The sequence below is a fragment of the Trematomus bernacchii genome, unplaced genomic scaffold (genome assembly GCF_902827165.1).
Source record: "Trematomus bernacchii unplaced genomic scaffold, fTreBer1.1, whole genome shotgun sequence".
Taxonomy (NCBI): domain Eukaryota; kingdom Metazoa; phylum Chordata; class Actinopteri; order Perciformes; family Nototheniidae; genus Trematomus; species Trematomus bernacchii.
Genome location: NW_022988043.1, coordinates 6092943 through 6105310, shown reverse-complemented (window position 1 = coordinate 6105310; position 12368 = coordinate 6092943). Strand labels below are relative to the sequence as shown.

Sequence of the window (12368 nt, the reverse complement as noted above, 5' to 3'; positions counted from 1 at the left end):
ACAGTATATAGTGTTCCATGGATCAACATCAAACTTTCTTCATGATAAAAAACATTCTTACAAAAAAATTATGTTTCAAATTTCTATGAATGAAAACAAAGAAACACAACAAGCAGTTACGTAATCTGGAATAATACAAATCTTTAAAATACATTGGAAATAGTCTAAAGTGATGATATAATTAAGTCTTAGATTTTTTTTAAGGTCAAATATGTAACGTGTCTTTGCAGAAGGGAAATCAAATTACTCTGAAAAGGATTCAGAAAAGCTAACAATCTCTACTTTCTCATGTCACTTGTTAGACGCTTTTATCCAAAGCGACTTACATACTCAATACAGTGGACAATCCCCACAGGAGCAATTTGGGGTGAAGTGTCTAGCCCAGGAACACAACGACATGCTGACTGAAGTGGGGTTTGAACCTGTGACCCCCTGATCCCAACACCAAGGCTCTATCCACTGCGCCACACGCCTCCTCGTGTAAGAAAGTAATCCCTTTTCATGTATTGTCATTGCTCTAAAAGTGAAATGTAATGTATCTTGATCTGACGTGCTCTCTTCAGAACCTGACTAACATAAAATGTGAAAACATATTAAAAGCCCGATATCAGAGCAAAACACGCGGGAAAATACCATATAACGTAAAATATTTATTGAGTGAAGGACTTTTGAAATTTGCCATAATAATTGTTTATTCTACCCATTTCAGATTATAAGAAAACAATGCATTTTCAAGTTGATTTAGAGCACCAACATGTATCAAAAAGTCCACAGGGAGAACAGTTTTCATGAGAACAGTACATAATAAAGCTGTCGCAAATAGACTTTGAATTACATAATGGTTGTAGAGAAAAAGTCTAACGCTGAACCATCTGTGAATAAAGTATTGAAGACTTTCAAGTAAAAAAGAAAGCCATCAGAGTTGAATCCCATGAGGAGAAAATGAGACTTTCTGTTCCTCTGTAAATCCTGTGATGGTACTGCTGGCACACTCTGCTACTGTTTAAATACCAGAGACGTGTACATAACTCCTCTGCTCCTTTCTGTCTCTAATCCCGTACTTTCTACTAAGTTTTTTACTTCTCAAAACAACCAATAAGCTATTTTCATCACTTCATTACTTACTTTGTTTCTTTTCTTCCTCACTTTCTCTATCTATCTGCAGTATGTGATAAGGACTGTTGTGCAGTTTTGTAAACTCTATAACTGAGATCCTGCTTTTATACGTGTGTGTGCATGTGTGTGCATGTGTGTGCATGTGTGTGTGTGTGTGCGTGTGTGTGTGTGTGTGCGTGCGTGCGTGCGTGCGTGCGTGTGTGTGTGTGTGTGTGTGTGTGTGTGCGTGCGTGCGTGCGTGTCACCTGTCAAGGTTGAGTTTGTGGGCCAGCAACCTCCAGTCATTGCCTCTGGTCTGCGGTGCATCCAGACTGCCACACAGCTTCTGTCTGATGGATAAGGGAATACGGAAAGCATTGGGTCCCACTAAGGTGGTGATATTACTGGCAGGGTCCATCAGGGACGTGTCTATGCACTGGAGATCCTGGAAAGAACAGAAAGAAACTGGTCAATTGTTGGTTAAAGGAATCGATATTAGTTATTTCAACAACACAAAAAAGAAAGAAAATAAACACTATAACCAGAGATGACAAAAGTACTCACATCCTTTACTCAAGTAGAAGTACAGATACTCGTGTTTAAAAATACTCTGGTAAAAGTAGAAGTACTGACTAAACTTCTTTACTCAAGTAAAAGTAAAGAAGTATGGGCTTCGACGTACTTAAGTAAAAAGTACCCATAACTACCAACTTTTTTAAAGAGTAACTGACCTCCCTTTATATTAATAGAACAATAATGTCATTGTTAGCTAATGAATGTTTCGATGCTGAACAACGGCAAAATGACAACGTTTTCATTGGTCCCTCTTGTTTAGAGAAGATAGGCACGCAGTGACTCTAAATAATAATGATCACGCCACCAAACGCAGATTAAAACTAAAGTAAAGAGCCTATTTTGAAAATGTAATAAGTAGAAAGTACAGGTATTTGTGTTAAAAATGTAAGCAGTAAAAGTTAACAGTCGTCAGAAAAACAAGAAGTGGAGTAAAGTACTTATACCAGAAAAATATACTTAAGTACAGTAACAAAGTATTTGTACTCCACTACTTCCCACCTCTGACTATAACTCACTTATCGAAGACACAGGATAACAGGGACACATGTGCAATCCACAAGAAAAGTACCATATGGATCATTTATTGTGTATCCATATGGCAGGTGGCAACAAGTTAAATCTGTCATATTTAAATTACAGATATGTCCCCGTCCTTCTGGAACAGATTCTGGTCGTCTCTCTGCTTACTGCTTTCGACGTGACCAATTAGAAACAAGTCTCCTAATTAATAGAAGAGTGAAACAAACATAAAGATCTGCTTCCAAGCACTCTCTCTTTCCTGTCGCTGTCGATCTCTGTCTCTTTCTAAACCTTCATTGCATTAATCTGCCACCACTGGGCTGAGAGGAGGCAGCAACCTAATGAATGTGCCTTGGCAGAGGAAACAACAACTGCCACTGTTGATGTGAATGATCACTTTTTACTGCGTCTACTTAGCCCCAATTTACAACAGAAAGCTCTCTGCTGCTGGGGATTGAATGATGGATGCAAAGGGACATCTCTGTTTCGCTCTTAAAATAAGAACTGCTTTAAACCTGCTTTATTTCACTGTTCAACACGCAGGACGCTGCCGTCTGGAGAGATCTTTTTATTTAACGCATTCACAAAGAGACTCAATAAATACTGCTATAAATAATAAATCATACTAGCTATTCAGCTATATTCACCATACCTGCCAAACACACCAGCAAGTATTTTGTAAGTTTAGGTATGGCCTATTAAAATAGATTACAACTGATTACTTAGAAAACTACATTTTTTAACATAACTCATTTCCCAAATAGAAGTACTGATTTTCATTGTGCACTTGTTACACAGATAGCTTTGGCGCCAGAAATGCTGATTGTTTTGAAATAATTTTCTAGAAGGCATAATGAAGTAAGTAGAGGCTCACAGGAGAAATTCTAGTTCAGACACTGTGCAAATCTTTTAACCTGGGAGCACAAACAAGTGTATTTTCAGTTGGGAAATTTCCCCATGAGTATCTACTGTATATTCACCTAAAAACAAATGATAAATCGACCAGTGATCAGTGACCAATGCAGGAGAAGTACAAACTATCTGCCTGCAGCAGCCTCACTATATGCAGTCAAAAATCAACATACCTGTTTAACTAAGAGGTTACAAATGTGTGAAAAGCGTGGGAGAATTAAAAGTAGTGACATTCCAAACACACACACACTATGACTCTGTGGTTACATGGAGCAGCAGAATCAAAGAGGAGTTATTCCACTGGTGGCATGTGACCTCCAGCCCCGTATGAATGATTGAACAGAGTCACAGAACCATAGCACGAGCGCTGACTGTCTGACAGATAGCGGAAAACTTAGTGACTTTAGGACCTTTAGCGCGGGAATGAAGAAGTGTAGTAGAAGGAGCCTTTGTCTTCTGCAGCTCTCGAATACATACAGCCAATACCCAACAAACAGAGTGTCTGTTTAACATTGTGCATGTGGTTTTCTACAAACGTACCTCCTCCAACGTGCTGCTGAGCTGAAAGATCTGTCCCTCTCCCTCCACCTGCCGCACGCACAGTTTACAGCTGATCTCTGTGGTGGCTGGGCTCAGTCTCTCCAGGGTGAAGGTACAGTGAAGAGTTCTCTGACTGCCGCTCCACACCTGATAGAACGGGATCTCCTGGAAAAAACAGAATGGATGATATGCATGTTTTTGCAAACAATTTATAATCATGTAAAAGTGTTTGTAATACATTTTATTATCGATGGTAATTCATCAAAGTGAAGCATTGTGAATGTATTTTACTCTGGACCTTAAAGGTCCCCATATTATACTGTTTTTCATCAATATATTATAGGTCTCAGGTATATACAAAACATGTCTCTGAAGTGTTTTGCTCGAAATACCAAACAGATCACCCATTGTAGCATCCCATAAACCCCTCTGTTTCAGCCCTGTTTCAAAAGTGCTGATTCTGGGTCTGATACTTTAGATGAAAATAAGGAGCCACTCCCCACGCCCCTCTGAGAGATATTTGGTTAAAAAGAACACAATGGTGCTCTAGGAGGAGATTCAGGTGATCAGGTGGGGGGGGGGTTACCTTGATTGGTTATTGGCTAATGGTTACACAAGCCAAAACATCGCTATGACATCATAGAGTGGCCAAAATCTGATCAGCTCCTTTTCAGACAGGTTTTTATATAAATGGATCAGGACAAAAAGTGAGCGAATCTTTTTTCCTGAAACTTTCAGAATCTCTTTACACAGAGGGGACACATGTTGATGTATAAAAGACATGAAAAAGTGGATTTTGCATAATAGGTCCCATTAAATGCACAATGACAACCAACAATGAGCCATGGTGCTAGTGTGAACAAATGTATATTACCTTAAAGGCTAAACATTAGTGTATCCTTGTTTGGCTGAAATGAATACTACTTTTAACTGTGATGTGTATGTAAAGATCTTTTTCTACACCGTGCATCATGTACCTGAAAGTGCATAAGTAGTGGAATATTCCTCTCACCTGATACTTTGCGATGAGTTTGCTCTTCCAGTGTGTGTGGGGCACGTCGTGGATTGACAGTCTCAGATTGTGTGTGCTGTCTTTAAAGTTCAGGGTCTTTGGTTCATCCAGAAGCTTCCCTCCCATCTGGATCTCCATCTGAAGAACCTCCTACACAAAATCACACAAAAAACCCAATGCTTACAGAAAATGTCCTCAACTTTTCTTCTCTCATGCTCACTGAACGATATGTTGTCACCAAGCATTAGAGATTGCAGAAAGCTTTTATTTTGTCTTGTGAAAAGGCAAAGCATGTTGAATGTTGCATTTCAGTCCACAGCAACATGAAACACAGGAACGTTTTTATTAGATTACCATAACAGACCTCAGCATAGCTCTGCTAACTGCACTCAACTACAAACAGACATTAAGATGCAAAATATAAACCTTGATTATTAATGGCACCAAATGTCAAAGTACTGCTTTTGTAAGATGTGGGAAAGAAGCATATATTTAATGTAAGACATTTACATTTAATTACATATATTGAGTTTAGAAGATGACTTCAATCCACCATATTACTTATAAAAACAATACCTAGAAACGTAATGATTGACTGACAATTCCATAGCCTATTTGTGTCTTTCCCATCAAGATTAAGACTTATCCTTGTGCACTTCCTTTATAATTTTAAGAATACTGTAACCACCTAACTCAGAGCATATTCTAAAGCTGATTCACTGCTCCTAATGTGGGATTCTGTTTGAATTCAATATCTTACATTTCACCACATGAAAAACATAATCAGTTAAAGTAAAACTGATCCTGCCCATTCGATGTCTGTGCACATTTTGTGAACCAAAGGCAGCACATTTTACTTTGCTGTGCTGCAGCTGTTTCAATAATACATTGCACACACAGTCCTGTGGGGATCTCTGCTCATCCTTTTCAAATTGACTTCTGTATATCAAGTAAGCCCACACTGAGAGAGTACTAAGAAAGTAACTGCGACCCTACAAATGCATAATGCTAAACACATATCAATTTACCATATTTAAGGCTTGTGAAACTGCACATATACACTAATATGAATTAAAGAAACACAGACACAAACACTGATATAGGAATACGTTTTTCAGTATGACTTCTGATGCCTCCTACAACCTTTTCAAAATAATCAATTCCTCCTTCCCATCATCTTCCTACACAGCAGATATACAGCAGAGACTTCCCCTTTGAAACACAAACCGATCAATTATACTACACACAGCCTCCATCATTAAAAGATCCACCTCTGAACTTTGTGTTCAAGCTACAATTGCTTGTTTGAAATGGTAAAAAATGAGTGTGTGTAGATATTTGCGTGAGCGTGTGCATGGCTGTGTGCCACACTGACACTTGACTTATCATTGCATGCATACATTACCAATGTTAATCTCCCGTATCAGATGGTCCCTCCAGTGCTTAGAGTTTGTTTGAATTCTAAAGCGTCGTTATTCTGACATTGCTTGACCCTGTTTTGTTTACTGCTTCTCAGCTCTCTTCCAGAGGACTAGAGGTGAGAAAACTTCTATTTATGAACTTTTATTCAAGCTGTAATATATTGCATTTCAAATGCAAATTACCAAGGAACTGTTTAAGCATGGGTGGTCCAAGGGAGAACTAAAATCCCTCACGAGACTATTGAACACAACAAAGCCCTCAACCTCAAATATCCCATAAATATTTCATACAATCACTGTTATGCATTGTTAAAGCATTTATACGGCATTCTGTGGCTACATACTGTATATAACATGTCCAAACGGGGCCATCTCACACATCACAACCACAATAGAACTGGACATCACACACCCACTCGATCAGTACCTCCCCCTCTGCGTAGGTACAGAATATCAAAATATAAAAGGACTCACTTTGAAAAAAGCTTGATTCCTGCAGCCATTGCTGCCATAAGGCCTCACTGAGTGTAACTGCCATGTGTGTCTGTTGTTGTCTCTGTTATTGTTTATATAATGTATGTATATTGTGTACATGTACAGTGCTGTGAAAATGAATTCCCCCTGGGGACAATACATCTAATCTAATCAATCAATCAAAGTAAGGACATGTGTGTGGACAGTTTAGGTCAGAGATGTAGTACAAAAAAAACAGTTGTTAAATAACAACTAAACAAAACTATTTCCGGGTTTGATTCGAGCAGTTTCAACATTTTACCTTGAGTGAATCCTGTGTGTCATCCAGGCAATAGACCCTGATGTGATAGTCCAAAGTGGTGCAGCAGACGGGTCCAAAAACAGCCAGTTTGAGCCTCTTGGCGGCTGCCTTGCAGATTGACTGCCCCACCAGGCAGTATGTCCCCAGTGTCTCTGTGAGCATGTGACATGCCTCAGAGTCCATCTGCACATAGCAGGGGGTGGTGAAGTTTTCCTCTCCCACTACAACCACATCCTGCAGAAATGAGACAAGCACACATATTTTTAGACTTTAAGAGCGTCATGCTGGGTCTATGATGGGCAGCTGAGACTGGCATGTTGTACATTTACCATGTGACTCTTTCGTCCTCTCAACTGAAGACAGATCGAGAGCATTTAAGAAAGACTGCCTTCAAAAACAAGTCTTTACTTCTTATCACTGCTGTATGATAAGTATATAGAATTATTTATAATGGCCCTAAGTAGCCAATAGCATGTTCGCTATTGTCAAAGCAAACTCCAATGTTATAAAATCCAGGGAAAATTCACAACCTTTGTGACAACACCAATTCTGTTTTAAAACATACTTTCATCAACACAGTGATGAGTTTAACACAATATATATCCTTGTGCTGAAAAGAGAAACAGTGGAAATGTAGAATATTCTGAGTTTACACAGGTCATTTTGTTTACCCCTTTTTTAGTTGGAAAGAGCCTTTATTTGTCTGTGCAGACTGCTTTTAGTGAAACGTGGGCATTATTTAAATACTGCATTTATTTTTGGGATTAAGCCACATTCTGTTTGTTAACATAACACAACTGGACCAGCATTTGGAGCCATTTCCACTAATGCAAACAACACCCGAATAAACAGGCTGTGGTTTCTAAAGGAATGCTTTCCACTGTTGTTAAAAACAGGTATTTTTCTATGCAATGCCATTACTGATGTGTATAGAGATAGCTCTGTAGATATAAACTATTTAAAAGCAGAAGAAAGCCCAACCGCAAATGTTAAACCACTTTGACTTGTGGAACTTTTGAAGAGGATAAACACTGTGTGACTCGAATTGTCAGTCCAGTCATTCATCTTAGAAAACCTTTAGTGGAATTTTGATTCACCACATTCTTTTATTTGTGTTGAGACACTGAATTGAAATGTTAACGCATGTCTGGATGTGAATATGTCTTTTGAAAGTAATCAAGGTGTCCATTAAGAGAATGATAACAATTGCTTGGAGCTGCCATCTGTGAAGTGTATCCAATCCCACTGTGATTATCTGCTGGCTGCTGCTCATATCATTTCTACAGCTCTCTGTCACAGCCAGCGTTACGGTGAATCCATACGGCTGTTTGGGTCGAGTGAGGATGCACAGGCTCTGTTCTTACCAAATGATTAACTAGTTGTGCACATATTCATGTTTTCTTGTGTGACCGTGAGTCATTGTGTGTTCATGTCTGTGGAAGCAAACGTGTGTGATACAATTATTGAGCTTTAGACAAAGTTCATGTGGAGTTGTGTTCCTGCAGATGAGCAAGCCGAATCAATACAAGGAGGTAGAAAAAGCAATATGGTGAATCTGTTATTACTGGTAATCACAACTGTGGCTGCTCCCCCATGATGTGAGGGGAATTCAATTACCTTCTTCTCCCTGTTTGGGGGAAAACTTTTTGATGGGAAATGGATGTTGTACTGCAATAAGAGAAAACAAATCGACTTCCTGATGAAATTCCACTTTTCATTTTTCTCGTCTCTAGCCACTTTGCACCCGACCGCTTAACTCTCTCTCTCTCTCTCCCTCTCACAAAGACACACAGAGACTCACAAAGACATGCGAAAAGACACGCGAAAAGACACACACACACACACACACACACACACACACACACACACACACACACACACACACACACACACACACACACACACACACACACACACACACACACACACACACACACACACACACACACACACACACACACACACACACACACACAGAGAGATTCTTATGCATGGCTAATTGTGCAGAGACATTGTGTTAAGCTGTGATAAGCAACAGAAGACAGCATACGGGAGCCTTGTAGACACAGTGATGCTGCAAGACAGCCTTATCACCGACACCCACACAAACGCTGATACACACACACATGCACCCACACACAGGCAGAGAAACAGACAAACAAGCACTCATACGCGGCCACGCACACACAGGAACAGATTGCTGAGGTAGAGACTTCATGCTGAGAGACTTGGGAGGAGGGAGAAGGGGAAGACTAGAAAAAAGGAGGGATAGAAACATAAGAAGAAAGATGAGAGAAGAGGAGGATGGCAGGAGCATTACAAATTGCTTCTGATAGGAGTCTTCAACCCCCTGCTTGTCTGCTAGCCTGTAGGCACTTTGTGTTTACTGAATTTTCTCCCTTTCCTTTCTTTCCCTCTCCCTCCTTCCCCGCATGCGTGGATGTGTAATGCAGGCTATTCTTCTGGAGGAAGACGATAATATATGTGTGCACGCATGTGTATTTAAACTGTGTGAGTCATACCGTGTACATGACTGTGTATTAATGATTTGGTTATGGCTGTGTGCAGGTGCATGGTTATTTTGTCTAAATGCATTATAAACAGACTTCCCTATGTCAGGATTATTTAGCTGCTGCGCATGTTGGTGCATCTAAATGTATCTCTTTGAACACTGGCAAAAAAGTAAAAGCTGCTTTCCTTTGCCAGCTAATTCAGAAGTTGCACATTATCGGTCACTAAAAACAGAGCAACAACAAATACAGTGCTTCAAACACTCCACGATCGTTCCTGTCCCGAAAAAGACAATAATCACCTGCCCCAACGACTACCGCCCAGTAGCACTCACCTCCATCATAATGAAGTGCTTTGAGCGGTTAGTCAAATTATTCATCACCTCCTCCCTCCCTGAATCTCTGGACCCCCTGCAGTTTGCCTACAGAGCAAACAGGTCCACAGACGACGCCATAGCCCTCACCCTCCACACTGCCCTCTCACACCTGGACCCGAAGAACAGGAACACATATGTGAGAATGCTGTTCATTGACTACAGTTCAGCATTCAATACCATTGTGCCCTCCAAGCTGGCCATCAAGCTCAGAGACCTCGGGCTCAACAGCGCCCTCTGTGACTGGATCCTGAACTTCTTGACGGGCAGACCCCAGGCAGTGCGGGTGGGAAACATCACATCCTCCACCCTGATTCTAAACACCGGTGCCCCTCAAGGCTGCGTGCTCAGCCCTCTCCTCTACTCCCTGTTCACTCACGACTGCGTGGCCACACACAGCTCCAACACCATCGTGAAGTTTGCTGATGACACGACCGTCATCGGCCAGATCACAGACGATGACGAGACGGCGTACAGAGAGGAGGTCGAAAACCTGACATCTTGGTGCCAGGATAACAACCTCCATCTCAACATCAGCAAAACAAAAGAGCTGATTGTGGATTACAGGAAGCAGCAGGGAGAGGGACACGCCCCCATCGCCATCAATGGGACTACGGTGGAGAGAGTCAGCAGCTTCAGGTTCCTTGGGGTCCACATCACCGAGGACCTGACATGGTCTCTTCACACCACCACCATCACCAAGAAAGCTCGACAGCGGCTCTTCTTCCTCCGCAGGTTGAGGAGGTTCGAAATGGATTCCAGGATACTCTGCAACTTCTACAGGTGCACGATAGAGAGTATCCTCACTGGCAGCATGACGGCCTGGTACGGCAGCTGCACCGACCTCGATCGTAAGGCTTTACAGAGGGTGGTGAAAACTGCACAGCACATCACCAGGACGGAGCTGCCATCCATGGAGGACCTTTACTCCCAGCGGCTCAGGAAGAAATCACTACGGATTATCAAAGACCCCCATCACCCCAGCCACAAACTGTTCTTTCTGTTGCCGTCTGGCAGACATTACCGCAGCATCCTGGCAAGGACAAGAAGATTCGGAGACAGTTTCTTCCCGCGGGCAGTGAGACTGTTAAAAAATTGAACTGTTCAAACAACTTCAAACATTCATCTGCTACTCAGTAGTATGTATCTAATACCTAATATATATATATCATTCCAATAACTTGTATATAGACTCGTACTGCACTATTCCACATCATCACTTTATTTTATTTTATAACTATTTTTCTTTTTGTATTGCTCTTGCTCTTATTGTTATTATGTTATTATGTTGCATTGTTGGAGAAGCCTGTGACATAAGATTTTCAACTACATAATTACTCTGTAGCTATGTCAGATTGACAATAAAGAACCTTGAACCCTTGAACCTTGAACACCCACCTCCCACTCTCCCATGGCCAGTTGGTTCCTCAGCTGTATGAGCCAGTCTTCCTGGACGTTGTCGGCACAGTGGTGGATGGTGAGGATTACCGGTCTGGTCAGCAGGGCTCCTGGAGGTCCACAACTCACCACCGGACTCAGCACCGTCTGGATGTCCTCTACTGGGGGTCTGGAAAAGTCAGATAACACAGAGGAGAGATGATTCCCCAGAAAAGAGTGACACGAAGGCTGCACTGTTGCTACCAGTTAGTGGGATCATCAACTGCAATCTGCTCTGTTTTATTCTTCATAATGTTCATATATGAACGGAGGCATCATGTCGTTGTGTCCCTGGGTAAGACACTTCACCCCAAAATTGCTCCTGTGGGGATTGCCCACAGTATTGAGTATGTAAGTCGCTTTGGATAAAAGCGTCTAACAAGTGACATGTAATATATGAAAACTCCTAGCTGGTATTACACATTTTAAGCAGGCAGGTAGACAGTTAGGTGAGAATAGAATAGATAAACTAAGAGTACATGAACATATTAGGGAATAAAACAGATCAGAGAAGAGTAGCACAGAAAATCAATCAGAGGATGATTAGTGGAGTCAGCGGGGCTGCAGCTGGAGTCAGTGGTTCACAGATCATGAGCAGAAAATAAATGAGTACCGGCTCTCCTGCTTTTACAGAAACCTCAAGTATACAGTAGGAACCTCAATTACCTGCTTACTAATGTATCTTACAATACAGCAGTATTTGTAAGATGTGATGTTATACATAGTAAATTCCAGTATTTCAGTATTCAGTATTTTATCATCTATAATTATATATTAGATATATATCACTGATTGACATAATAACATAAATAACACCTACAGAGATACTGGGAATTAAGAATTTTGCTGGGAGTCAATCTTAAAGTGTATATGTGTATTCATATAATAATAATAATAATAATTTTTTTTTACATATCTATTGTTAATTGTACGTTCATTTTCATATACTGTACATATAAAGCAAACCCGCATTCTCAAACAGTAGATTGCATATTAAAATAACTCTAAAAATGTCATGTGTAATCCATTATCCAGTCATTTTCTTCTCTCATGTTGCTGAAGATATCTATTGTCTGGGAAAGAAGCCCAGATGATGGATCTTAATTTCAGCAGTATTATTGATTTGACAGTTGGAGCTCATTATTGACTCATGATGGGTTCACATGGGTCTGAGAAGCCCACAGATAAAACAGTATG

The 12368-nt window shown here is 40.7% G+C and overlaps 1 protein-coding gene across 2 annotated transcripts in view; it reads right to left on the bottom strand.

Annotated features, from left to right (window-relative positions):
• LOC117473045 (netrin receptor UNC5C-like) overlaps nt 1–12368 on the bottom strand; it is a 175250-nt gene that overhangs the window by 3941 nt on the left and 158941 nt on the right. For both annotated transcript variants that reach the window (XM_034118516.1, XM_034118517.1), the window contains 5 exons: nt 11133–11301; nt 6851–7084; nt 4655–4804; nt 3643–3807; nt 1362–1540 (listed from right to left, as the gene is read on the bottom strand). In XM_034118516.1, coding sequence (XP_033974407.1) covers nt 1362–1540; nt 3643–3807; nt 4655–4804; nt 6851–7084; nt 11133–11301 — 897 coding nt within the window. The remainder of the gene's footprint in view (nt 1–1361; nt 1541–3642; nt 3808–4654; nt 4805–6850; nt 7085–11132; nt 11302–12368) is intronic.